We start from the raw sequence: 23,759 nt of genomic DNA, 5'->3' as shown, positions 1-23,759 counted from the left end.
GTGCGGCCAAGCCGCGTCTGAAAAAACCTCGGCTGAAAAACCTCGGACATTTTAATAGGTGGCACGTCGCCCTTCCTAGAACGCCGTGTACTCACCCAGTACTTTCACGAGGTCATCTCGCCTAAGTGGACCACACCGTTTTGGTGGTCTGTGCACTTAGGATAACAGGACTACGGTGCCGCTGTGCGGCTTCTTTGGGATCACCCACAAGTTGCAACGTAACCGCCAATCAGTTGCAACTTGACAATCGCTCCTCTTTCCCCGCGTGGCAAAATGGTAAGATGCGGCGTCGGAGAAGGCCTCGGTCAGCGCGACCGAGGGCGATGGAGATGGCGTAACTGGACACTGACTTCTCTTCTCGCGTTGTAGTCGGCGCTTTTCAGCCTCCAGGGTCTGCTCACCGTCATTCTGCTCTTCATCTGCACGTGCACATACATCAAGATGAAGTTCCCCACGCTCTTCGACCGCGGCCAGCTCCCAGGCAAACACGAAGGGCTGGGTGGCCTGTGCTGGAAGGCCTCCCGCATCGGGGAGCGCAAGAGCCAATACGTGGCTGGCGCACTCGTCGTCATGGCAGTTCACACGCTCTTCTTCTCTTAAGTCGCGTATGGCGGAAAGATCGAGTCCTGCTTCCGGCTAGCAGGCCTGCCACGATATGTTCCAATAGCCCAGCAGGATGCAAACGACAGCTTTCTTGTGTTTCTTCTCTGAAGTGTTCTACGCCAGAGGAAACCATGCCAATACCAAGATGAGCAGGTGCCTCTGCGGGCCATGTGACGACAAGCAGGAACGAACGAGAGGTAGTAATAAGTTTGCAGTACAACTTGTATCAAAGCTCACGAGTGTGCTGCAAGAAGGTCTTGTTGATTTCGATAGCTAAATTCACGCCTACGTGCCTCCAGTACTCTGCATATTCTAAAAACGCCCGAGGCAGGTTACATTCCTCAGATCTTCGGGCTTCTCTTGGCACCGCCAAGTTACAGTCCTACCATAACTGAGTTAAGATCAGAGATTGAAGCAACCAGTCATCGAGGTCTTTAGACACCACCCGAGAAGCGCATCTAGTTCTTCTTGGGGGCGGCACCACCGCTCGTGCCCATGCCCATGACCGTCTTGAACGTGTCGTAGATCCACCACTGAGCACCCGTGAGCGTACCGATCATAATGATACGCGTGCCAAGGCCCTTGGTGGCCAGGTTGACCAGACCGGTCTCGCTGGCGATCTGGCCGAAGCCCTTGCCCTTGTTCTCAGCCTTGCCCATGAGCGACACCACGGAGTCGGCAGGGTGCGACACGATAGCGCAGATGACACCAGCCAGGTAACCCGAAGCGAACGTGACACCGAGCTGCGTGCTCTTGGGGTACGAGCTCTTGGGCTCCGTGAACACGTACGTGTAGAAGGCCTCCACCACCTTCTCGAAGAAGAAGAACTTGGCCATCGTGTACGGGATCTGGCGCGACCACAGGGGCACGAGCGAACCGAACGGGAAGCGGGTCTCCGCCGAGTTGGCCTTCATGGCGCCCACAGCGGCACCGAACTCCACCGGGAACGTGCCGGCAGGCGAGGTCTGCACCTTCACCTTGACCATCTCCATGGGGCAGAGGGCCATGTCGGCGAAGAATTCGGCCGAGGCCGAACCGGCCAGGTAGATGGCGCCACGGTACTTGTAGGCGTTCTCCTCACCAGCCATGGTGCTGTACGTGTCCTTGAAGAACTCGTAGAAGCCGAACTTGCACATGCCCTGGGCCGAGTAACCGATGGCAGTCGGAGCCCAGCCCTTGAACAGAGCGCCAGCGCCCTCCTCCGCGGCGATGGTCTTGATGCCGGGAAGCAGGCCGCCGTACTTGGCGGGGTTCACCTGCATGTTGCACTTGACCACATCCAGAGGGGTGATGCCCGTGTGCGTGAGGCCGCACGAGAGGATGCCGCCGATCATGCACTTGCCGTAGTAGGCATTGTCGTGGATGGGGTCGTGCGAGAGGCGCGCGTCCCACTTGGCGGCCGAGGTGGCCAGGACCGAGGCCGGGCGGGCCTTGGGGGCGGCGACCGACGGCACGGCCGGGTTCAGCGACGAGATCACGGGGAAGAAGGCGCTCATGGTGAGGAGGCGGCTGCGAGGTCGACGGGTGGATGGCGAATGACGGGAGCAAACCGCGCAGGGCACGCACGATCTGCGGCTGGGAGCCGGGGAGTTTCAAACAAGTTTTTTTCAGCGGTTACACGGAACTACGTTGCGCGTCCAAGATGGGTCGCGCACCGTACAGAATCAGTATGTTGCGTTTGTATGTTGCTGTAGATTGTTGATAGATTGTTGATAGATTGTTGACACCGGTGCAAGTGTCCTTCGAAGTGTCCCTCTCCATCCCTAGCAAGACCGAGCTCTAGTTCTTCTTGGGGGCGGCGCCACCGCTCGTGCCCATGCCCATGACCGTCTTGAACGTGTCGTAGATCCACCACTGAGCACCCGTGAGCGTACCGATCATAATGATACGCGTGCTAAGGCCCTTGGTGGCCAGGTTCCACATGCCAGTCTCGCTAACGATCTGGCCGAAGCCCTTGCCCTTGTTCTCAGCCTTGCCCATGAGCGACACCACGGAGTCGGCAGGGTGCGACACGATGGCGCAGATAATACCAGCCAGGTAACCCGAAGCGAACGTGATGCCGAGCTGCGTGCTCTTGGGGTACGAGCTCTTGGGTTCTGTGAACACGTGCGTGTAGAAGGCTTCAACCACCTTCTCGAAGAAGAAGAACTTGGCCATCGTGTACGGGATCTGGCGCGACCACAGAGGTACCAGAGATCCGAATGGGAAGCGGGTCTCCGGGTTCGCCTTCATGGCAGCCATGGCCGGGGACAGCTTGACAGGGAATGTGCCGGCAGGTGAGGTTTGCACCTTCACCTTGACCATCTCCATGGGACACAGCAAAATATCAGCGAAGAACTCGGCTGAGGCCGAACCGGCCAGGTAGATGGCGCCACGGTACTTGTAGGCGTTCTCTTCGCCGGCCATCGTCGAGTACATGTCCTTGAACACGTCATAGAAGCCAAACTTGCACATACCCTGCATCGAGTAACCGAAAGCAGTCGGAGCCCAGCCCTTGTACAAGGCACCAACGCCTTCCTCCGAGGCGATAGTCTTCATACCAGACAGCAAGCTCTTGTACTTTGCGGGGTTCACCTGCATGTTGCACTTGACCACATCCAGAGGAGTGATGCCCGTGTGCGTGATGCCACACGACAAGATGCCACCGATCATGCACTTGCCGTAGAACGCATTGTCGTGGACGGGATCATGCGAGAGGCGAGCGTCCCACTTGACTGCCGAAGTAACGAGGGCGGAAGGACGCGCGGCGGGGGTGGCAGGCGATAGCGGCATGGCCGCCGGCTTCAGAGTCGAGATCTGGGGGAAGAAGGCGCTCATTCGAGGCGGAGAGCTTGAGTTCCTGCGGCGTCCACAGACAAAAGACGAATGACCTGGAAACGCGCGTATTTTGCCGCGCTCCGGCGAGCAGTAGCTGCAGTAGATGCACCGGGGCGGACACCCATGCCTGTTGCACTTTATCCAACAAAACCCTTTCACACGTCACAGACGCGCCTTTCTCAGCGGATACAGTTGCAGCGAAAGGATTGCGCGCCACCGTGGCGGCCAGTGGCCGCCGGCCACGGCTCCCAAGCAGAGATCAGGGTGCTTGCCAAGACCTCCCATCTTCAAAGATTGATAAGTGCATGTGTACATGTAGCAACCGTTGCTGCAGGCTACAGCGACAACAGCGCTGCAGCCTGCAGCGCTGTTGTCAATGGATATCTTTGGTACTAAATTGGCGCGGTCGCGCAACCGCGTGGTCGACTTTTGTTGCTCCGTACATGACGCACCACAATGAACGATGGAGAGTGCTGCACTGTGTAAGCTCAATGCGTGTATCTGGATGGAAGCGTGGCCACGGTTGCGTCGGAGTTGTTGGTGATCTGGAAGTCCCAGACTGGGACTACATGTACATAACCCTTAGCGTTGTTTAAAACAAAGATGATTTTTATAACCACCGCCGACTGGGGCGCGCTTCGCGTGCGGGTCTCTAAGCGGAGGCAAACGCACCCAACAGTTTTGCGTTTTTTGCCACTATAACGCTGTACTACAGCTACTACAACTACTATTTCACTACTGTTAATGATGTCATAGTAATGTTGTCATTGATATTGCTTGTTCGTATCTGCTGCTATCGCTACTGCGACTGTTTATTATCTGCTGCCACTACCGCTACCGTTTTTATTTACGCTACAACTACGGTCTCAGCATTGATAATGGCACTGTAATGATATTGCTCCTGCTTTCTTTTTCATGCCTGAGAAAGACTGCCAAAATCTACTCCATACTGCTTGACTTGCTGCATAATATCACGGGGCATTTCATGGCTTGCTCAAACTAAATTTATAAGTAGATGTCATCTGAGTATCGCCGCCCACCGTGGTGAAAACGACGCGATCCAAACATTATCGATGATCTTATCGTCCTCTAGACCCTTGTAAATCACTCTCCTCTTTTCCAAATAATGTGTGTGACTTGTATTGCTGCGTAAGTAGTATCAATATGACGTATTGTGTCTTTCACGTATTTTGGCGGGTGAGCTGTTAATTCAGGCGGAATTAGAGTCATAAAAGGGTGATCAATGCTTATTTAGTGCTAATTCTGCCTAAGATTGTGGGCGCTTCTCCTAACATCCGCGATCAGCATTTGAGAGCTAATCGACGGAGATACGAGCAGAATGGCATGGATTGGCGGATAGGAAACCGCCAATCGCTCTGTTTCCGCCTAACGAAGGCTGGATTAGCTTATCCCGCCTTGAGTCGGCCTCACCATCGCCGTTCCTAATTCGGCCACGGAGGGACGACCCGGAATTAACATGGGAATTAGCTAACTCGGGGCATAATTAAGGTCGATAACGGATTAGAGTTATGCCAGAATTATCACGGCAGAATAAGTGAAAGGCACAATAATTCTTATTCGGTATATTGCTATTGAAATTGTTCGCCTGCGTCACGATCACTGCCAGCTACCACTGCAACTGCCCTACTGTCAATGCCACCGCTACTGCAACCGCTATTAGTTACTGACTTTGAAACTGATATTGTTATCGCTATTTCTGTTACTATCTTTTTTTGCTCGCCCCACGATCAGGAAGAAAAACTGTCAAGGTCTACAGTACTCCATGGTGCGTGAGTTGTTGCAACCCAGTATAATGTCATCCAACGAGACTTCTTCGCGAGTTTGGCCTGTAACTGTACGACTTATCGAGCACGACTTATCTATAAATTGTACTCAGGTATGAATTGCTGTAAGTCGTGGATGGTTAATCAGCACTAAGTAGTGCGGAAACACCATCTCCTGCATGATCTAGCACATCCAGTACGGATTAGCATCCTTTTGGCACTCCTAGAAAGTGTCATTTCGGAGCTAAACCAGCTTGAAACACGACTTGAGCAACTTGCATTCAAAGCCTCTATGATTTACCACTAAATACGAACACTAACTAGTGCACTAAATACTGGATGCAAAGCACGATAATACAAGGTGATTCATTATTACTCCGGATTTGTTACCGTAGCATCACTATTTCAATTGCTGTTGCTGAATGGTAGGCGCGGAGAAAACAACCTACTGCATGTGGGCGATAACTTTCCGCTGCGGACCAACACCAGCTTTACCGATACAACTGCATGTTGCTAGACCTGTCGGCGCTCAAACTGAGCCCGATGCACTGGTACATGAGCGATGAGAGTCGGTAACTTTCTCCAGCTTGCTCAGGAGTCATCGTGGTTTCGGTCGGAAAGCTGACAGCATGCTTGAGGCCGTGCCTTTTGAGCTGGCAATTAGGGCAGAATAACCCCAACATGACATGCGCCACGCCAGCGAACATCAGCGGACCACCAGGTCTCCATCGCGTCCATGATAAACGTGGACATCTCGACTCGCCACGTTCTGCTCGCACTGAATCTACCCGTCCGCTGGTTGCTTGGCAGGTTGTGGACGTCGTCCCCGAACGCGCTGGCGGCTAAAATGTCACACAAGCCGATGCGAAGACCCGAAGCTTGATGAGCGAAGTGGCGAGCGCTCGAAGAACATTTGAGAGGAAGTTGGAAAGTTGAAAAGTGATTGATTGATCCGTTAGTTTAGCGTCGGCGCGCCGCCGCCGCGCAACCAGTAGTTCTTGGCGACCAGGACACGCAAACAAGTATCCAGGTCCCATCCTAAAGTCTATCAATCTCAAATCCTAGATCAATCCTTTTCTACCAATGAAAAAATACTAATCCTATTCGTAGCTTGGCCAAAATTTGTGACTTGCGTCCCATAATCAAAAGTCCGGCTGGAAAACTTGATTGTTGCACATCTCGAGGATTTACAGCCAATGAGGTCGCGCGAATGTCCATGTTTACGCGTCTCATAATCAAGTTTACTTTTGACACCAGCCAATAGGATATCATATAATGAATATAAACCATGCATCCCCGTATTACGCTGTCCAGCGCAAACTGAAGTGCTGTGCAGCAGCACTTGACGTGGGAGTCCTCTGCCATCTCATTGGCAGACGGACGTCCACGTCACATGACCTCCCTTCCAAGAAGGCCCCACTACTTTGAAGCTGCACTTTACTTCTTCTTGGAGTCCCAGTACTTGTCAATGAGCCCTGGAATCTGATTCAGGTTCTCTACGGGTTCCCATGTAGCGTCTTCTCGGGGTTCACCAAGCCACCAAATCCGATATTGGAGCGTCTTCTTCCTGCGACGGTGGCCGATGACTTCACGTACAAGTTGTCCCTCTGAGCCATCATTCAAGATCACCTTGTTAACATTTTGGCTGCGTGATTTGTCGCTGCGATACGGCTTGAGCAACGAAGTGTGGAAAACGGGATGCAACTTGAGCCCCTTCGACAACTTCAGCTCGTAGGAGTCATGATGAACTTGCTTCACGACCGGGTAAGGACCAATAAACCTTGGCGCAAGTTTCTTCGCCTGTGCAAACCCCTTGTGACGAATGTCCAAGTTCCGTCCATCCAAAAGTACCATATTCCCGGGTTTGAAGTCTTGAGCAAGTCTGTTCTTGTCATGATACGACTTCATTCGAGTTTGCGCCTCACTCATCGCGTCTTGTGCCATTTTCAAAATTGCGTCTTGCTTGAGCAGGAAATCTTGTGCTGACTTCTGCAACTGCTCAAACTCTTGGTCCCCAGCCACCTCATCTGGCATATAGGGCACATAACCCAGATCAGCCTCAAACGGTGACATACCGATCGAGGAATGGACACGTCTGTTGTACGCGAATTCGGCGAGATGTAGGTATTCATCCCAATCATTCTGGAATGGGTTCACGACACCTCGTAGATAGTCTTCAATAAACCGATTAGTACGCTCGGTCTGACCATCCGTTTGCGGGCGGAAGGCGGACGACAAGTTATGAGTCGTCTCTAATGTCTTAATCACCTCCTGCCAGAACTTTGATGTCACGGTCTGAGACGATCGACTTCGGCACTCCATGGTCTTTCACATAATTGGCCATGAATAGCGCAGCAGTCTCTTCTGCTGTCGCCGCCGTGTTCGTGGCAATGAACTTAGCACGTTTCGTCAACCGGTCCACAATAACCATAATGGCGTCTTTTCCGGCTGCCGTCTTCGGTAGTGCAACCATGAAGTCCATCGTCACATCAATCCATCTGCCTCCTGGAATCTCCAACGGTTGAAGTAGTCCCGGCGGCTTCGTTTGGCGTGCCTTGTTTCGCTGACAAAGCTCGCACGTGTTCACATAACGCTGAATGTACTTCGACATCTTGGGCCAGTAATATTTCTTCTGGATGCCTAAGTATGTCTTGAAGTATCCGGGGTGACCTGCCGTGACCACATCGTGGTTTTCACAAATAACACGGTTCTTCAGATCTTCATTGTCCGGAATTACCAGTCGTGCATTTTCATCATCTCTCGTTTGGTAATACAGCAGTCCATTCTTCACAGAGTAGCGTGGTACCTCTTTACCACTAGCGATACTCTGCAACAGCTCCTGAACTCTTCGATCTGTAGGGTACAGTTGTTTGGCCGAGTGCGTCACAGTTGCACTGGTCGTTTGGACGCTAGCTACAATTTCACGGTTTCGAGCCGCTTCAATGAGCTCAATGAGACTAACCTGAGCGGCTTTGTGCTCAAAGAGTGGGTTTCGAGACACTGCATTGGTTACTGTCGCCTGGAATCCATTTGAACTGTGGTTGGTCGGCTAGTTCATTAAACCAGCGAGCCACACGACGGTTTGTTGTCTTCTGCGTCAATATAGTCTCAATACTCTTGTGGTCTGTCTCCACCGTAAATGGCCGATCGAGCAGGTAGACTCTCCACACCCGAAGCGCATGCATAATAGCCGGCAATTCCTGTTCGCGCACTGGGTAGTTTAGCTCCGCTGGTTTCATTTCACGACCAGTGAATGCGATCGGATGCTCGAGCCCTCCCTCGTTTTGAAACAAGACTCCCCCTATGGCAAAGTTCGAGGCATCCATACGAATACCGAACGGTTTTTCGAAATCAGGAAGTTGCAACACGGGAGGGGTGGAGAGACGGCGCTTGAGTTCATGAAAACATTCCAACTGGTGCTCAGACAAATGCAGCGTTTCCTTTGGGCGCAAACCCTTAGTACTTTCATGCAATGGTCCTGCGAATTGCGCGAAGTCGCCGCAAAAGCGCGAGACATAGACCGTAGTACCCAAGAAGCTTTCCATTTGCTTCTTTGTCCGTGGAATCGGCCACTCGCGAATCACACGCACTTTGTCAGGGTCCATTCGAACACCATTGCGGCCCACAAAATCACCAAGACAAGGGATCTCTTCGACACAAAACTGGCACTTTGACAACTTGACATACAGCTGCTGCTCTTGACAGCGTTGGAGTACTCTGTCCAACGCTTCGACATGCGTCCGAACATCTGTGTCTTGAGTGAAAACATAGATGTCATCAAAGTAGATGCGCATGACATCGCGTAGGTCGCTAAACACCCGCCGTAACAACCGGTTAAAAGTGCCAGGACTACCGCTCAAACCCATAGGGGTGACAAGATACTCAAACAGCCCATCGGGCGTCGAAAAAGCAGTAAATGGAATGTCAGATTCACGAAGTTTAACCTGGTAATATCCCCACAAGAGGTCCATGCAGGAGAACCAGTAACTACCCCCATTGCGTCGAATGTGTCTTCCTTCCTCGGCATGGGTATGGCCGGCAAAATGGTAGAGCTGTTGAGCTGGCGATAGTCGTGCACAATACGCCAACCCACGGGTTTCTTGACACAAAAAGTTGGGGCACTGAATGCCGAGGTGCTAGGGCGAATGATTCCAGCCTGTACCATCTCCTTCGTCCAATCTTGGATGACCTTGCGCTGCTCTGGGCTTTGGCGCCACTGTTTCACCGAAATCGGTTGCGTTCCCGGCTGAAGCTGAATTTCGTGCTCAATCCCTTCGCGGACAGGAGGTGTGGTACTCGGCAGCTCAGTGCGAAACACAGTATCGCGGTACTTGAGCAAAACATCATATGCCGGATTGTCCACTAGCGCCTCCCATCCTTGTTGCTTAAAACGCTCAGCCTTTTCTGAGTCGTGCGGGTTTACAACAAAAACAGCTTCAATACCCTTCCCTTTGCGAAGTTCTTTCATAAATTGCTTCGTTGAGATCAGCTTCGTTTCTCCGAACGCACCGGTGTGGCCATGCTGCCGGTAGTAATGGAATATTTCACGGTTCTGGTTTGCATTCTTGAAACGACGGCCTCCAATCATACGTGCGGGAGGTCGGTTAGATACCACCAACTGATGGGCCGGGGGTTCCTCGGTCCTATTACGTGGACGCAGTAGTAAGCGTTCCCAGTCGATGTCAGGGTTATTCTCCCGAAGCCACTTCATTCCGAGGAGCACGTCCTTGTCTTCTGGAACAGGCATGACCGTAAAAGTCTCGCACGTCACGGGGAAATTCGGAATCTGTAGCATCATTTCGACGGTACGTCTTGGTCATTGCACGGTTTGGTTGTATCCCAGACGAACTGTCATCATGTCGTCGGGATGCTCCGTGATTTCCAATTGTAGTCGCTCGGCTAACGCTTCCGTGACACCGTTGAGGCTGCTGCCATTGTCGACGAAGATCGAAACTTCTGCGGGGGTCTCATCCTGCTTGAAGGCTAAAGCGTTTACTTCCAAAATAGCATAGAATGATCCGCCAACATAATGGTTCATCTCCTTGGTGGACGTACATTGTGGCTTGATATGGCCGAATTGTCCACAGTTGTTACATGTGGCTGACTTTCGCCAATCCTCTTTCGGCCCACGCTTCGAAGGTGGCTTTCGTTCCTGTGGCTTGGCCGTACTGTTAGCCGCAGGTTTCACAGACGAAACTGCTTTCGACGAAGGCTGATGACTCACTGCAGGTTTTACCGATAGCCCTCCATAGTGAGCAAACTCAAAGTTCGTTGCAATCTCAATGACCTCATGTAAGAACCTTGGACTGAGTTCCTTCACCTTCTTTGACGTCTCCGCACGAAGCCCATACTGGAAGTAGAAACGCTTCTCCATTTCCGAAATGTCTAACTCGGATTGAGACATCAAATCCTGAAACGACGACACGTATTCATGGATAGTTCCGTGTTGTTTCAGTTGAAACAACCGCTCACGCAGGTTGTATTCAAAGTATTTCGGGCGAAAGCGCTCGCGCAACTGTGCCTTAAACAGTTGCCATGATTTCGGCATTCCCGCCGCATCACAATCCGACGAAAAGGCACGATACCAGTTCAGCACAGACTTGCCTAAACTGCTTGATATCATGGTCACAAAATCGGACGTATCGGCATCCATTATTCCTCGTTTGTTAGCGTAGTACTCCTCCGTAGCAAAGATCCAAAGTTCCAGGTCTTCGCCAAATTTCCCTTCATACGTGGGAGGATCCTTCTTCCGTCGTTCACCTTGCGAGGCCAGTAGTTGCTGAAAACGACTGTTGGCCTGTTGCATTTGCATCTGCAACTGGGTCTGCATCTGATTCTGATACATTTGCTGCTGCTGTGCAATCCACAACATCAACTGCTGCATCGACATTGACTCAGGCGCAGGGGTTGTCGTCCCCGCTGATGGGGCTTCACTTTGCGCTTCTTGTGGCGTTGCCGCCTCCGTTTGAGCCGTCCGCGGCACTTGACGCTGCCGCGGGTTAGGCCATTCACTCTCACCCGCCCTACTCCTTGTCACAGGCATTAGGTCTCGAGCAGATGGACTTTTCGGTGAGTGATCCGTAAAACGGTACAATAAAACGGAGACGAAGTGAAGCTAAAAGTGTGTTTAAAGCTTAGTGTTTCTGAGGTTTTAGGCGGATAAGCCCGTTAATCTTCGCAGCAATGTTGTCCTCGCAGCTCTTAAGGTCGAGAAGAGCTAAGTTGAGTTGCCGATCAACCTTACCCTCAACGCTGTCGTCCTTGATACCCCAGACTCTTTGCGGAACTTAACCAGGATCCTCTTAGCGGTTTTGACCTGCTTGAGAAGATCCGATTGCAATTTCGCAGATTTCTCCGCCTCGACCGGCGAGAAGAAGAGATCGGTGTCAATAGCCGTAACAGGAGGAGGAGCCGGCGTAGACGTTGATGATACTTTAACGTCACGCGCTTTTTGGTGCTTCCTCTTACTGCTGTGGTTATGACCCTTTTTGTACCGGGCCATGGACCGACTCCAAAGATCGAAAAAGGCAAGGGACTAACCAGAGACCGTTATACTTCTACAATGTTCCACGTTAGCAGACACAAAGCAGGCGCCCTGTTACTAAACCGACTTCTAGTAAGAGTCCAACACAACCCCGAAGGTTAGGTACTATCCGGTCTTGGCGTGGGCCAAGCCCCAATGTGGTATTTCCACCTGCCCACGGCGTGATGTACCCACTTCTTCGAAGTGTGCTCCCACAGAAAACTGCACGTTCGCAACCTAGAGTGTCCCCACTATGTGGCTAACTCCAATAGTCACAGGTAAACTCGCTTCGGAAGGTATCCCCACGAGCAACCTAGTCTTGAACTTGAACCGAAGCTTGACACGACAAGTGCTACTATGCCACACAAGCCGATGCGAAGACCCGAAGCTTGATGAGCGCAGTGGCGAGCGCTCGAAGAACATTTGAGAGGAAGTTGGAAAGTTGAAAAGTGATTGATTGATCCGTTAGTTTAGCGTCGGCGCGCCGCCGCCGCGCAACCAGTAGTTCTTGGCGACCAGGACACGCAAACAAGTATCCAGGTCCCATCCTAAAGTCTATCAATCTCAAATCCTAGATCAATCCTTTTCTACCAATGAAAAAATACTAATCCTATTCGTAGCTTGGCCAAAATTTGTGACTTGCGTCCCATAATCAAAAGTCCGGCTGGAAAACTTGATTGTTGCACATCTCGAGGATTTACAGCCAATGAGGTCGCGCGAATGTCCATGTTTACGCGTCTCATAATCAAGTTTACTTTTGACACCAGCCAATAGGATAGCATATAATGAATATAAACCATGCATCCCCGTATTACGCTGTCCAGCGTAAACTGAAGTGCTGTGCAGCAGCACTTGACGTGGGAGTCCTCTGCCATCTCATTGGCAGACGGACGTCCACGTCACATAAAATGACCCCGTGACTGACCCCGAAGGCCTGCTGGATGTCTTTTGGGTCGGAGTGGACTCGGAGGCTTGGTGGGTATGTTCCGAAGCTTGGGGGCAGGTGGTGATCATTATGGCAAATCTTGGAGCCTGCGCGCGGCAGACATCCATGGCAGATTAGTAGCGGCCCCTCACAACAGCAAAGACGCCGACTTCAACGCTGGTACGCTTTCCAGATCGGGATCGAGTGGGTCCATTTTTTATATTCGGCTATTTTTTCAAGTTGCTGTATGTATGTTGTTTTTCTCCAGCCAGATACTGAATTTTAAGAGCTCTTCAGAAGGAATATATGGTGGCACATCTATGAGAGCTTGGAGCCGTAGCATTTCGGCTACATACGTAGGAGGAGGTTGGAACTGCTGCATGTATTCTTGTGTGATATCTTCGGTAAGTGTTAGATTTTGCAGTGATGTCGTTCGTGATAGTGCAACATAGAGAGTTGATGTGGCATTCCTGGTCTTTCTAAGGGCGTTACCGTAACGCCATCCTTGCAGGTTTTCCCTTGTAGTTTTTCAGCTGTGCAGGAGAAGGCTGACACTATTGCAAATTGACGAACTGAAATCGATGAACGAGCTAGATTCTTGAATTTTGACAGCTTAATCTGTGCGTTAAGAACTGATATTCCGATAGTTCCCGGAGGATATCCATCTACCAATGTGCTTTCGCAGTCGTGAACGCGAATGATAATTAGGTCGGGGAGGGGGGGGGGGTTAAGCACCTCTTTTACGATAGTGCCATGAACTAGTTTATTACGGCATGCAGATTCTTTTTGTGGAGGCGCGAAACCTACTATGATTCCGGTTGTTCCATTAGCAATAACGTTTGCATCTTTTAGAGCGGGGTGTTTTCTTGTAATCATTACTGGCATACCAATGAAGCAGATTAATTTCATTGGAATTCGGTCAGTTTCATCGTCGTTTGCGTTAACTATTTTGTTGAAGATTGCCTTTGATCGAGGTGTCGGCTTTGCCGAGATTTCGTATATCGTAGTGTTAGTCTTTGTACATGCTTGGATTGTCATTGTGTCATTAATTGCACATCGTAGTGCATTAGTGGCGACAAGAACAGGATTGTAATAGGAATCCGGAGAACGACCAGCTTTACTCACTGAACGTCGCGCGTCTGTAAATACTCTGCAGTTTAATAATTTTCGGTGAGCGTCTGATAGTCTACCCCATCGAAGTTCACTCAAAATTTCTGCGTAGATTGGGTCGATTTTGGCACGCATATTTTCGGTGAGAAAGATGACAAAGTTGATGGAGTTGTAGACTTCAAACCCAACATTCCTAGCGGTGCTTGCTGCTAGAGGTGGAGGTTTAAAGCCTGCGACCATGGGAATGATATGAATTGCCAATTAGCAAACGAAGATACTAATAAGAAACTGGTTAGAACTTACATGGTGTTCCACGTACAGGTGGTAACTGTAACCAGTCACCAAAGTACATGGCATGCTTTCCGCCCATTATTTTGTGGGGTTGATCGGACATTGCTCGTGATGTCATGTCAGCGGAACCTAGTAACCCTTGATCTGTCATAGATATTTCGTCCATTATAACTAATACCACCTTTTGAAAAGCATTTTTCATTTGCAAACTGGGAGGAGAGTTGGATTGTGTACCGTTTAGCTGAAGGTTGCGTGCGGAGTGTATTGTTCTGCCTTTTATATTCATTGCCGCCACTCCTGTAAAGGCAAGGGTTTCAACGCTTCCTTCTCGACCCCACTTCTCGGCAAATAGTAGTAGTGCGAGAATTACTCGTGATTTACCAGTACCAGCTTCTCCGACGTACGCTATAAGCTGTTCTTTGATAGCATAGGGCTGCAAGACAAAATCTTCTGGAAATAATGGTACTTGTAAAACATCTTTGATATCTGACAAGTATGCAAATAGGAGATGCCTCGCTGCAATTTCAAATATCGCGTGCTGCCAAAAGTTGAAGCTAAAGGACTTTGAGACCGTTTCAATGCTAGGAAAGGCAGGTATAGAACTTATCGAAGTGGCTGTGGCTTGACCAGGCCCCCAGGGAACTGCTTCGAAGCAGTCCTGGAGTCTTTCTAATCTTGTCTTGGCTTCAGGAAAAGCTGCAATGAAATCGCTAGTTCCTGTTGATGTGTTATTGGTAATGTTGTATGAAGTGACATGTTCGGTGTAGTCTTCGAATGATGTGTAAGCGGGTACAAAAGCCTCTGCTGTTGTGAGTAATTATCGCATGTGTTGTTGATTGTGGAGCGCAAATTCTGAACTGCATCAATAGGACACGTGTACAATGTTTCGCTGATTAATTGATCCACGTATGTTTCTAACTCGTTGTCGCTATTATCGCCGTCGCCACTTGTCGCATCGGAAAAGTTGTCATTGTCTATTTCTGTTTCTCGATCGTAGGGCTGCCATGGAGCTCTCGAAGGAGATTTTTGCGAAGCAGAATGTCTTCTTGTGATTCTTGCTCTTCTTTTTCTATAGCTTCAGACCTGTAATAATCTATCCACTTCTCTTCGAATTCCCTCATTTGAGTTTGTTCAAGGGCTGAGCACGTGGATTTAAACCCAATGTAAGCGCGTTCAGCGTTTGGATACCCTTCAACAATTCTACCTTCTCGATGTGGTTTAAAAAGTGTCAAAAGCACCAAATAGTAAAACTTTCTGTCAGTATCAGATGTGTTAGCGTTAAGATCTGGCAGTTGCTTTCCTGACATGATGAAAAGTTGCCGATGTGCATTTTTTTTCAAAGTGTAGCGCCCCATCGGCGTCTTGTTTCTTTCCGCTGTGGTACCATTCACAAATAGTGATAAAATTGACGTTATCTAACTCTTTTTGTCGTTTCCAGTACATACTTAGCTTGCGTTTACCATTCGATACGGGTCCGTTTGAATCCGAGTTAATATCTTCGGGGATCGTAATTTCAACTGTCGGTGAATTTGTACTCTGTAGCATCTTTTCGAGGTTCACATACGTATGTTCATGTGAGAACCAAAATGGACTACCGCGATGAATATATAAACCGGCCATTGGTGCTGCAACTTCTTGGCCGTTCGTCAGCGCATATAGCATAGATGAGAGCAATTTGTACCCTCTCCGTTCTGCAGTGTGATGGGTTGACCGATCTGCTTTTTCCACAGCTTTGTTGAATACACCAACTGAAAAGCGAACTTCGTTTTCGATGGGATTTTGCTTTTTCATGCAATACTTGCAAATGTATGCTGCTGCGTTTTTAGCGCTGGCTCCAAGCACAAGCTGCACGTCGTGGTTTCATTTTAGCGTTTGCATTAGCGTTCGATTGTATGCATTTACGTACTCTGATCCAATCGGCCGGCTCAACTGCAAATCGTTCCCGTCGTCGATGCAAGTGTTTTCTAGTCTAGGTTCATGCGGCTTAAAGGAACGGCAGACAGATGCTTTCGGTGTTCTGCGCGTAGGCTTAAAGCAAGCATTTGCGTGGCTCCAATAGTGAACTTGTACATCGCGGACGATGAGGCTTAATTCTAGTGCCGACAATGAGCTATTACCATTATTACGCGGTGGGGAGCATCTAATAAAATCAATGTTTTCAGGTGATAACTTTACTGCATTGCGACGCGCAGCAATATCAATCGCAGCATTAATCACATCTTTGTCTCTATACTTGACATTACAAATCTGACAACAAGAAGTAATCGGTGCATGTTGTCCTGGCAATGGCTTCCGGTATCCATCGATACCGACCGAAACTGGTTTCAATTCTCCAGCGTTCTCATTGAAGCAACGATTTGGTGATTCAACCACTGAGATAGTTGTTGTTGAAATGCAATACACATAATCGGTTAGACGCTGTGTGAATGCTGCGTTCGAAGATATGGCTTCTTTCATTTGCTGTGACGTGGTAGGAAATCCGTGTAACCATACCGCGAAGTGGGCATGGAGATCACCACCCTGTTGTGTTTCTGCGGCAGCCCCAAATGCTCGAACCACACCGAAAATTCCCCCTCCTTTCTTGGGTTGATGTGTCTTTCGATCCCACCCAAGAAAAACATCAATTATAATAGTCATTATTCTGTCAAAAAATAAGGCGCACTGCATTGGGTAATGCGCTTCCGATCAGCACGGTTTGGTAAAAGACGCATGTTGGCTTCTTCGATTACGTGATGCGGTAGTACACCAGATCGTTCAGCAATTGTATAAGTCCCAGCGGTATCGGGTGATACCGTAAAAAATAGCTGTAGTGGTCCAAAACGTTTAATATATCCGAAAAGACCGTGTCGTGCTCGCATTCTGCTCAAATTCGATCCATAAAATGCTGTCTCACTGGTACGAAGACCTCTACGTAGGTTAATAACCTGTTGAACCTCTTTTGGGGGTGGATTTGGCTTCTTTCCATGCGCTTCTGCTGTAACAACGTGGGCGTGGTATTCCACGGAGCGACGAATTACACCACGGGAGATCAATCCTGCTTTTAACGCGTCAGATGACACATGAAGTTTAATGTGCCATGCTTGTCTTGCACTTTGCAGTGCCAGATAATCAAATGCGAGGAGTAAAAATGCATAGTGTGTTTCAAATCGATGATCCCCGATATGTAGCAGGCGTTGTATCCATCGCTCCACTGAAATAGGATTGAGGCGCTTTTCTGTCGGACCCCCACAACCTCCCGGAAATAATGTCGGAAACATTTGCACACATGCCTTCCAGCGATCTGCCGACACAAACGCATTGGATTTTCTGACAACAACATCATTCGTGATAGTAGGTGGCTGCATGATAAGACTAGAGGTTCCTATCCAACAATTTTCAAGAGATTTATCAGAGCCCTCGACAATGGCAGATCCGGCGTTGTTGTATGTAGCGTAGTCTCTTACAGCTTCGGCTAGATTATCATTATCACTGTTTAATGTTGATGTACCTGCTCTTTGGATTATTCGGGTTCTAAAACTTTCGTTTGCATTCAATTGCCACTCATCTTTATGTTCTCGATATACCTTGTTGTTTTCCATTAGAAATGCCACTACCTGGCGGCAGTTTTCAACATTTAATTCATAGCGTTTCCGACAGGCTGCATCTTGCTCAGAAGTTAGATTTCCAACAATGGTCACGCGCACGCGCTCTGAGATATCGCGAGGGAGCATGGAAATGATGGGCCCTTCAGTATTTTCACCATGTAGTGATGTGATCGTATTGTTTTGCAATTTCCTCCAGCGACTGTTGATATGGACACACAAGGTGCCACCAATGCAATGGCTTGTTCATCGGTACGAGAAAGTGGTGGAAACTCTTGCGGTAGCCAACCTTCATAATTGCCATCCGCAATGGCGAAAGCAGGAGGCTTGCGATTACTTTTATTGCTGATATATTCGAAGCAGTCGCGACAAACCTGCATAATTGTTGAGTTATTTTCTCTGTGAATGGCTACAACATTAGAGCGAGTATAAGAACACAGTAGTAGCTGAATGTTTCCATTGTATCTTACCTGGTGGGAAAAGGAGAAGGTCCTTCATCCAAGCATCGAGTGCTGACGCGTCGTATTGCTTCAAGATAAACTCTGGTATATCGGCGTTGTCGGGTATCCGCAATAACCGCGTCATGCTCTGTCGAACACAAGGGTAAGAGAAGTTTCGCATGACACCTAAATTAACCAGAGAACATCTTACCTCGGCAATGGTATCCGTCAAAGGTGTCAGTTGTACATCATTCATAGGATACAAAAGCTCGCACACGCAGCAAATTGCTCCTTCACCGGTTGAAGCCTCAAACATCCTAACTGCAGAACGCTGAAGTCTAGCTAGGTCTACCTCGGTTGGTTCCTTAATGTTTAAAGTGCTATCCATTGCATCGAGCTCCGCGGAGGTATAAAATGCAGTCTCGTCTCTTCATGCTTGGTTTCGAAGCCGGTGAAGGCGTTGATACTCTGCTTCCCGCTGTCTATCAACTTTACGACGTTTCCGACTCGGCTGGTTATCTTGTCATTGTGTCTGCGCTTATTGCTATCCGAAGCTTGTTCTCGTTCTGTTCTTATTCGCCTTTGTTCCGCAAGCAGTACTGCATACATATACTCATGATTGAGATCAAACGTCTGAGATGAACCAATGCGAATATTAAAGTTTCGAATCGAAGATCCAGGTTGAAGCGTCCATGGGGCGGAATCGAATGGGCTCTGGAACTGTGGAACACCAGCAGATGCGAAGTTGTTAGTTTGTTCAGCGAATGGTAATACTACGATATACTTAGCATTTTTAACCGAAGCCGATAGCTGAAGATCAAACGATGCATTAAGCTGAGTCGATTGCTTACGAATGCCAGCGCGTTGGTAGAACCACTGAGCATAGCAATCATTGTAGCGAACCTTCTTAACTGGTTTAGAGATGATAGCTTGAGGGTTTTCAAGGTTGACGAACGGTACATATAGACGAGCTGTAGTAAAAGGCATGTAAGTACCATCAATCATAGGCTCACGAGAGTTAACAACAGCACCCCAAGCAACACTGAAGCCTGCAGAAGCGGCAAGTACACCATTCAGCGGATTACCACTAGCAGAGCTTGCAACCATTACCGGACAAGTATTGCCGGATGACAGAGTGGTCGAAGTAAGTGACATACCCTTGGTAGCACCAACAGCGATAGCAGACGAATCCTGATTCACGCGGAAACGAAGCCGAATCTGAGGGTTAGCCATTAAATCGAGCTCACGGAAAATCGGGTGGAGATCAGTTAATTTAATCTAGAGCATGTAGTTCCACGTACCCATGATAGCGTTAGCAGTAGATGCGCCAGCAACAAAAGCACCACGAGCCGTTTGATTGGAAATGGTAGTAGAAGCAGAAGCAGCACCTACCGAAGGCCAACTGCTAGAGAAATCAGCGCCTGCTGTCGGAGGATTCGATAGTAGACGCTTAACGAAGCCGTCATTAGGGATAGTTGCACCACCAGGAGGAGCGGAAGTACTAAACGATGACGAGAAAGCCATAGTGTTAGAATATCCATCACCACTAGTAGAAGCGGAACCAGAACTGTACGATACCGACTGAGCAGCATCAGGGTATAGGAACGACTCTGCACCATGCTTCTCAACGTACTGAGGACTGTATCCTGTCTGAGCACGAACATTATTCCAGAATAACTTGTAGTCCGCCATCGAAATAATAGTCTTACCATTTAACTCCAACGACATCGAGTCAATTACATTGAAATTACCACAATTAAGAGTGGCGCAGAAACGATTTGCGGCAGCCGTTTGTGCAGTGGCACCATTCTTCATCGAAACCTTGTACGGTAGCATAATGCAAGCATCACGAAGGCACGCGAATCCTTCCGAACCATTAAGTTGAGCCGTGGCATCAATAGTGATAACTCCATTTTGATACGAACCCTGATTTAGATCGATAACGTTAGGGATACGCTTGGTGGAAGATACTTTGATCTCCGGGTCGCTCTTAACCCCTTGGACGCGGAGGGGTGACATGGACGGTATAAAAAAACGCTTAAACCGTCCCGGACGGCATAAGAAATCGTATGAGACTCAGTATGACATAGTGAACGCGAGAATAAATTTGGCTTTTCTTCACACAGTTTGTTGCTAAGCTCCCTGGTAATTATTCCACTTGAAGGGACTGGTGTGATCTGCGGATAAAAATCCTCCGATGAGCTGCTCACAGTGCATTCTATGCAATACTGATATTTAGAGAAACGTTGCGCCTGAACGGGTACACATTCCGCTCTATCTTACATGTAACATAATGGATGCTATGGTATCGTCGCCTTGATGGTTGCTACAAGTGATAAGCCCTCTAGGACCCCCACTACATTACAAACAGCGCGCTCCAACGCCACCAAACAATGCAAAAGAAGAAGAGCAAGTACAGAGTAAGTTGATGTTGTCTTCGCACACCGACATTGAAGCAGAGATAGCACCGCACTTCGATCAGTCGAACAGTATGCATTATGTGTGTGACCAAGATAGGAGCAACATGAGAACAAGCATATTGCATAACACTTGCTCGCGGTTTAGTACCAAGTCAATCAATAGATTTCAATAAGAACTAATCAATGAAGTATATATAAATGCAGTATCTAAACCAATTAAAATGGCTTTCTGTTTGCATACCCCCAGGATCTTGGCGGCGCATGAGTAGGCTGGTACGTGTTCATGTGGTTCATCTCAACGTGCTGTGGCGGAAGTAAAGTCTGGTTTAGCACATCTTGGTCTAGTTCCATGCGAGCGTGGGGGCTTGCCCCAGTAAGATTGAACTCCACAGTGGTAGTGTCGAGTCCCCCATTCACCACAGGCATGGTAAAAAATGGGAGGGACGAACTATTCTGGAGGTAGGGTTTCTTCTACAATACAGAAATATGAATTCGTCAACGTATTAAGAATTGAAACACTGACAGGAATATGCTCATTCATGAAGACAGTATTCTCTCCTGACTGAATGTTAGTTGGCTTCAAGATAGATTCAAAGTCATATACGATGAAATGGTCGTTATAAGGAGTAGCGTCGTGAACTTTATATTTCTGCATCATTTGAAATGCAAAGTTTTTGCCAGGCTGGTAGATCGTTGGTTGCTTAGCAAATGACATAATATTTGTTTTATCACATTGATTCTTTTGATGGTCGTTCAGCTTCGTAGAGGTCGCAAAAATCATTTCACATTTTGAGCATAAATATTTACTCATGAACTTATCCATATTATTGATGTACAACGCGCGGTTGCTGTGTGATAGGATGTTTAGAACGTTGTACGCCTTCTCTGATTCGCGCTCGCATTTAACTTCACCGCTGGATACATCCTTGCTGTATACATTGATAGCAAGCTTGAAACACTCCTCAAGCTCGTCAAAGTGGAAGATATCAATCGGTTTAAAACTACGAAACAGGCTGAGACTGTATTCAATGTTTTTAAACTCGCAATACTTCTTGAAAGCAGCTTTCACATGCACTTGAATTGTTCTAGGATTTTGTTTTGCAATTCCTAGTCCGTGGTAAGCAATACAGTGGAAGACACATTTATTATTCGTCTTGGGGAAATTGATAATATGTATACTATCGCGGAACTCCTTCGGAATAACAGCGGCGCTATCACCTAGCGTATAGTTACGCTTATAATTGTATACTCTGAATCCTGTGATAGCCTTTAATTTGTAGCCAGATTTTGGGTATTTTAACCTATCAGCACGCTCCATCGTTCTGATTTCAGGAATGACTTTCTTGCGAATGTCAGATTTACTGTTAACCGTGATAGGCTTGTCGAAGACGTTGGTGTTCGATAGACTAGGATGCCAGTATAGTTTCTGACCGTCACTGAGACTCTCCAACTCGTATCCAAGAGCGATATTGATCTTGAACGCCTTCAACTGAGAGCTGAGAATAGTCTCTAGCTTATCATACAATTCTGATGGAGAAATATTCTCATATAGATGCGATTCCTTAAGTTTACCTTGATAAAACCGGTAGTAAGGGTCCCCCTTGTAGTTAGGTGACAGATGAGTGTTTAGTTTCTTCATAGATAGTTTGTACTGCTTAGCAATCAATTCTCTATTTTTCGGGTTACCAACATTGCTGATGTAAACCATTTTCTTGGTGCGTCCAAGCACCTTAACACGGAAACTACTACCCCACTTGGTACATGTAACCCCAAGTCGCTTAAGTCCTTCTAATTCATATCCAAACATCGTCGTTGTATATCCGCTCTACTATATTTTATAAGATTTTATCTCTCAGGATGGGTCTTTTATATTTATAAAAAATAAAAAATATTAATATATAATTTTACACTTCTTTGTCATTTTCACTCTCTACTTCGTTCGAAACCTCAATTCTCGTGGGAAGTTTCGATTTTAGTTTCTTGTTTTGGTTTCTGATTTTTCTGCGTTGCGCTAGCTCCTCCTTGTGCAACTCATTATACTCCTTTTGATTAGTTAGACGCTGCTCTCTATTCTTTAGATAGTAACGCTTCTGAGCTGCTTTAAAAGCCTCCTTGTTAAGCTCATAATTTTCGCGAACGTAAACCATAATTAATTATTTTGTATTATATGATATTGTGTTATATACTAATGGAAATTAATTATCAGAAATGAAGATAATTAAATGCATTTTCGATTTTGAGCCAAAAAATTATAAATTATTCATATTGCCACATGTATGGAACGCACTTATTAAATAATTCCTTCCAATCTGCATTATTATCTAGTCGCCTTGAGAAGTCCACTAACAGCTCGATCAGTTCATGAAACGATCCATCCCTATCTGCTATCCTAAGAACTCTTAATGCTCTCACAGTACGTTGCATAGCTATAGTTCTCTTATGATGCCCGCAACCATAATTCGTCCTTAAACAGCTTTTACATCCATGCCAAAACACAGTCATCGTATGATATGTTATATATTTTATCATTTCGTCGCTTGAGATGGACTCACTTTTATATAATTGAAAATTTTAAGGTAAAATCCGCATTTAATATTTTACCTAATTCATTGCAAATTGCCTGCTCCAGCTACTCCAGCTTGATGTCAGCAACACCGTTGACCGTCTGGAGTTGATCGCGTAGCTCTTGGTAGTGGCGCTGGGTGTTCAGGTACTGACGCTCGAGCTCTATCAGCTTGCTTGATATATCCACATTCTCCTTGCGCGCACGATCCATGTCACCGAACGCCTTCTCCCGCTTGACGAGCCATTCTCGCTGTAGACTCGTCAGCTGGGCTTCTTCCTTGGCCGCCTTGAGTTTTGCAGTCATCTTCCTCACCTTTTCTTCAGCTTTAGCACTCGCCTCCGCTATCTTCTCAGCCTCCTCTGCTTGAACCCCTTTATAGTCGCTCGCAAACTTCTTCGCTTTCTCTTCTGCGATGCGGGCGACGGGATGCGTGTCATCGATCATCTTCTTGAGCTCTGCTCCGCGAGTGTTGAGAGCATCCATCTCCTGCTGTAGGTTGGACGGGTTCATCTTGACTGCTGCTTGACTTGGTAGAATGCAGAATGAGCACTCCCTACTCTTCTAGCATGAACACGAGATCTTAAGATCGCATTGGTTACGAAACCATTTATCTATAAAAGGTCGCTGCTATAAGGAAACTCCTAACTATCGGTTTTAGATCTTTCATGCCTTGGTAAAAATTTGAGAAAAACTGACTTC

General features: G+C 47.9%; 8 protein-coding genes across 8 annotated transcripts; 1 reads left to right on the top strand and 7 right to left on the bottom strand.

Moving 5' to 3' along the window:
- Positions 1 to 369: 369 nt before the first annotated feature.
- Positions 370 to 600, top strand: PHYSODRAFT_534932 (hypothetical protein; the record flags this gene model as incomplete). Its single annotated transcript, XM_009541232.1, has 1 exon — positions 370 to 600. A coding segment is annotated over one exon (231 nt), but the record flags the coding sequence as incomplete, so codon positions are not given.
- A 227-nt stretch (positions 601 to 827) lies between these two features.
- On the bottom strand, positions 828 to 2,167 carry PHYSODRAFT_356215 (hypothetical protein). The gene has a single exon (XM_009541231.1). The coding sequence runs from the start codon at positions 2,097 to 2,099 to the stop codon at positions 1,062 to 1,064; it is 1,038 nt and encodes a 345-aa protein (XP_009539526.1). The 5' UTR covers positions 2,100 to 2,167; the 3' UTR covers positions 828 to 1,061.
- A 44-nt stretch (positions 2,168 to 2,211) lies between these two features.
- On the bottom strand, positions 2,212 to 3,423 carry PHYSODRAFT_551513 (hypothetical protein; the record flags this gene model as incomplete). Its single annotated transcript, XM_009541230.1, has 1 exon — positions 2,212 to 3,423. One exon carries the CDS (start codon positions 3,418 to 3,420, stop codon positions 2,383 to 2,385), a length of 1,038 nt encoding a protein of 345 aa, XP_009539525.1. The 3' UTR covers positions 2,212 to 2,382.
- A 6,834-nt stretch (positions 3,424 to 10,257) lies between these two features.
- PHYSODRAFT_414679 (hypothetical protein) lies at positions 10,258 to 10,719 on the bottom strand (the record flags this gene model as incomplete). The annotated part of the gene is made up of 2 exons (XM_009541229.1): positions 10,258 to 10,347; positions 10,441 to 10,719. Coding segments are annotated over 2 exons (369 nt in total), but the record flags the coding sequence as incomplete, so codon positions are not given.
- An 8,687-nt stretch (positions 10,720 to 19,406) lies between these two features.
- Positions 19,407 to 20,069, bottom strand: PHYSODRAFT_389481 (hypothetical protein; the record flags this gene model as incomplete). Its single annotated transcript, XM_009541228.1, has 1 exon — positions 19,407 to 20,069. A coding segment is annotated over one exon (663 nt), but the record flags the coding sequence as incomplete, so codon positions are not given.
- Positions 20,070 to 20,942: 873 nt separating this feature from the next.
- PHYSODRAFT_534944 (hypothetical protein) lies at positions 20,943 to 21,812 on the bottom strand (the record flags this gene model as incomplete). Its single annotated transcript, XM_009541227.1, has 1 exon — positions 20,943 to 21,812. One exon carries the CDS (start codon positions 21,810 to 21,812, stop codon positions 20,943 to 20,945), a length of 870 nt encoding a protein of 289 aa, XP_009539522.1.
- A 679-nt stretch (positions 21,813 to 22,491) lies between these two features.
- PHYSODRAFT_450464 (hypothetical protein) lies at positions 22,492 to 22,641 on the bottom strand (the record flags this gene model as incomplete). Its single annotated transcript, XM_009541226.1, has 1 exon — positions 22,492 to 22,641. A coding segment is annotated over one exon (150 nt), but the record flags the coding sequence as incomplete, so codon positions are not given.
- Positions 22,642 to 23,123: 482 nt separating this feature from the next.
- Positions 23,124 to 23,570, bottom strand: PHYSODRAFT_342737 (hypothetical protein; the record flags this gene model as incomplete). The annotated part of the gene is made up of 1 exon (XM_009541225.1): positions 23,124 to 23,570. The coding sequence occupies one exon, from the start codon at positions 23,568 to 23,570 to the stop codon at positions 23,124 to 23,126; it is 447 nt and encodes a 148-aa protein (XP_009539520.1).
- Positions 23,571 to 23,759: the final 189 nt, after the last annotated feature.

This window comes from Phytophthora sojae, assembly GCF_000149755.1.
Source record: "Phytophthora sojae unplaced genomic scaffold PHYSOscaffold_20, whole genome shotgun sequence".
NCBI lineage: Eukaryota > Oomycota > Peronosporomycetes > Peronosporales > Peronosporaceae > Phytophthora > Phytophthora sojae.
This window is presented reverse-complemented; position numbering and strand designations above follow the sequence as displayed.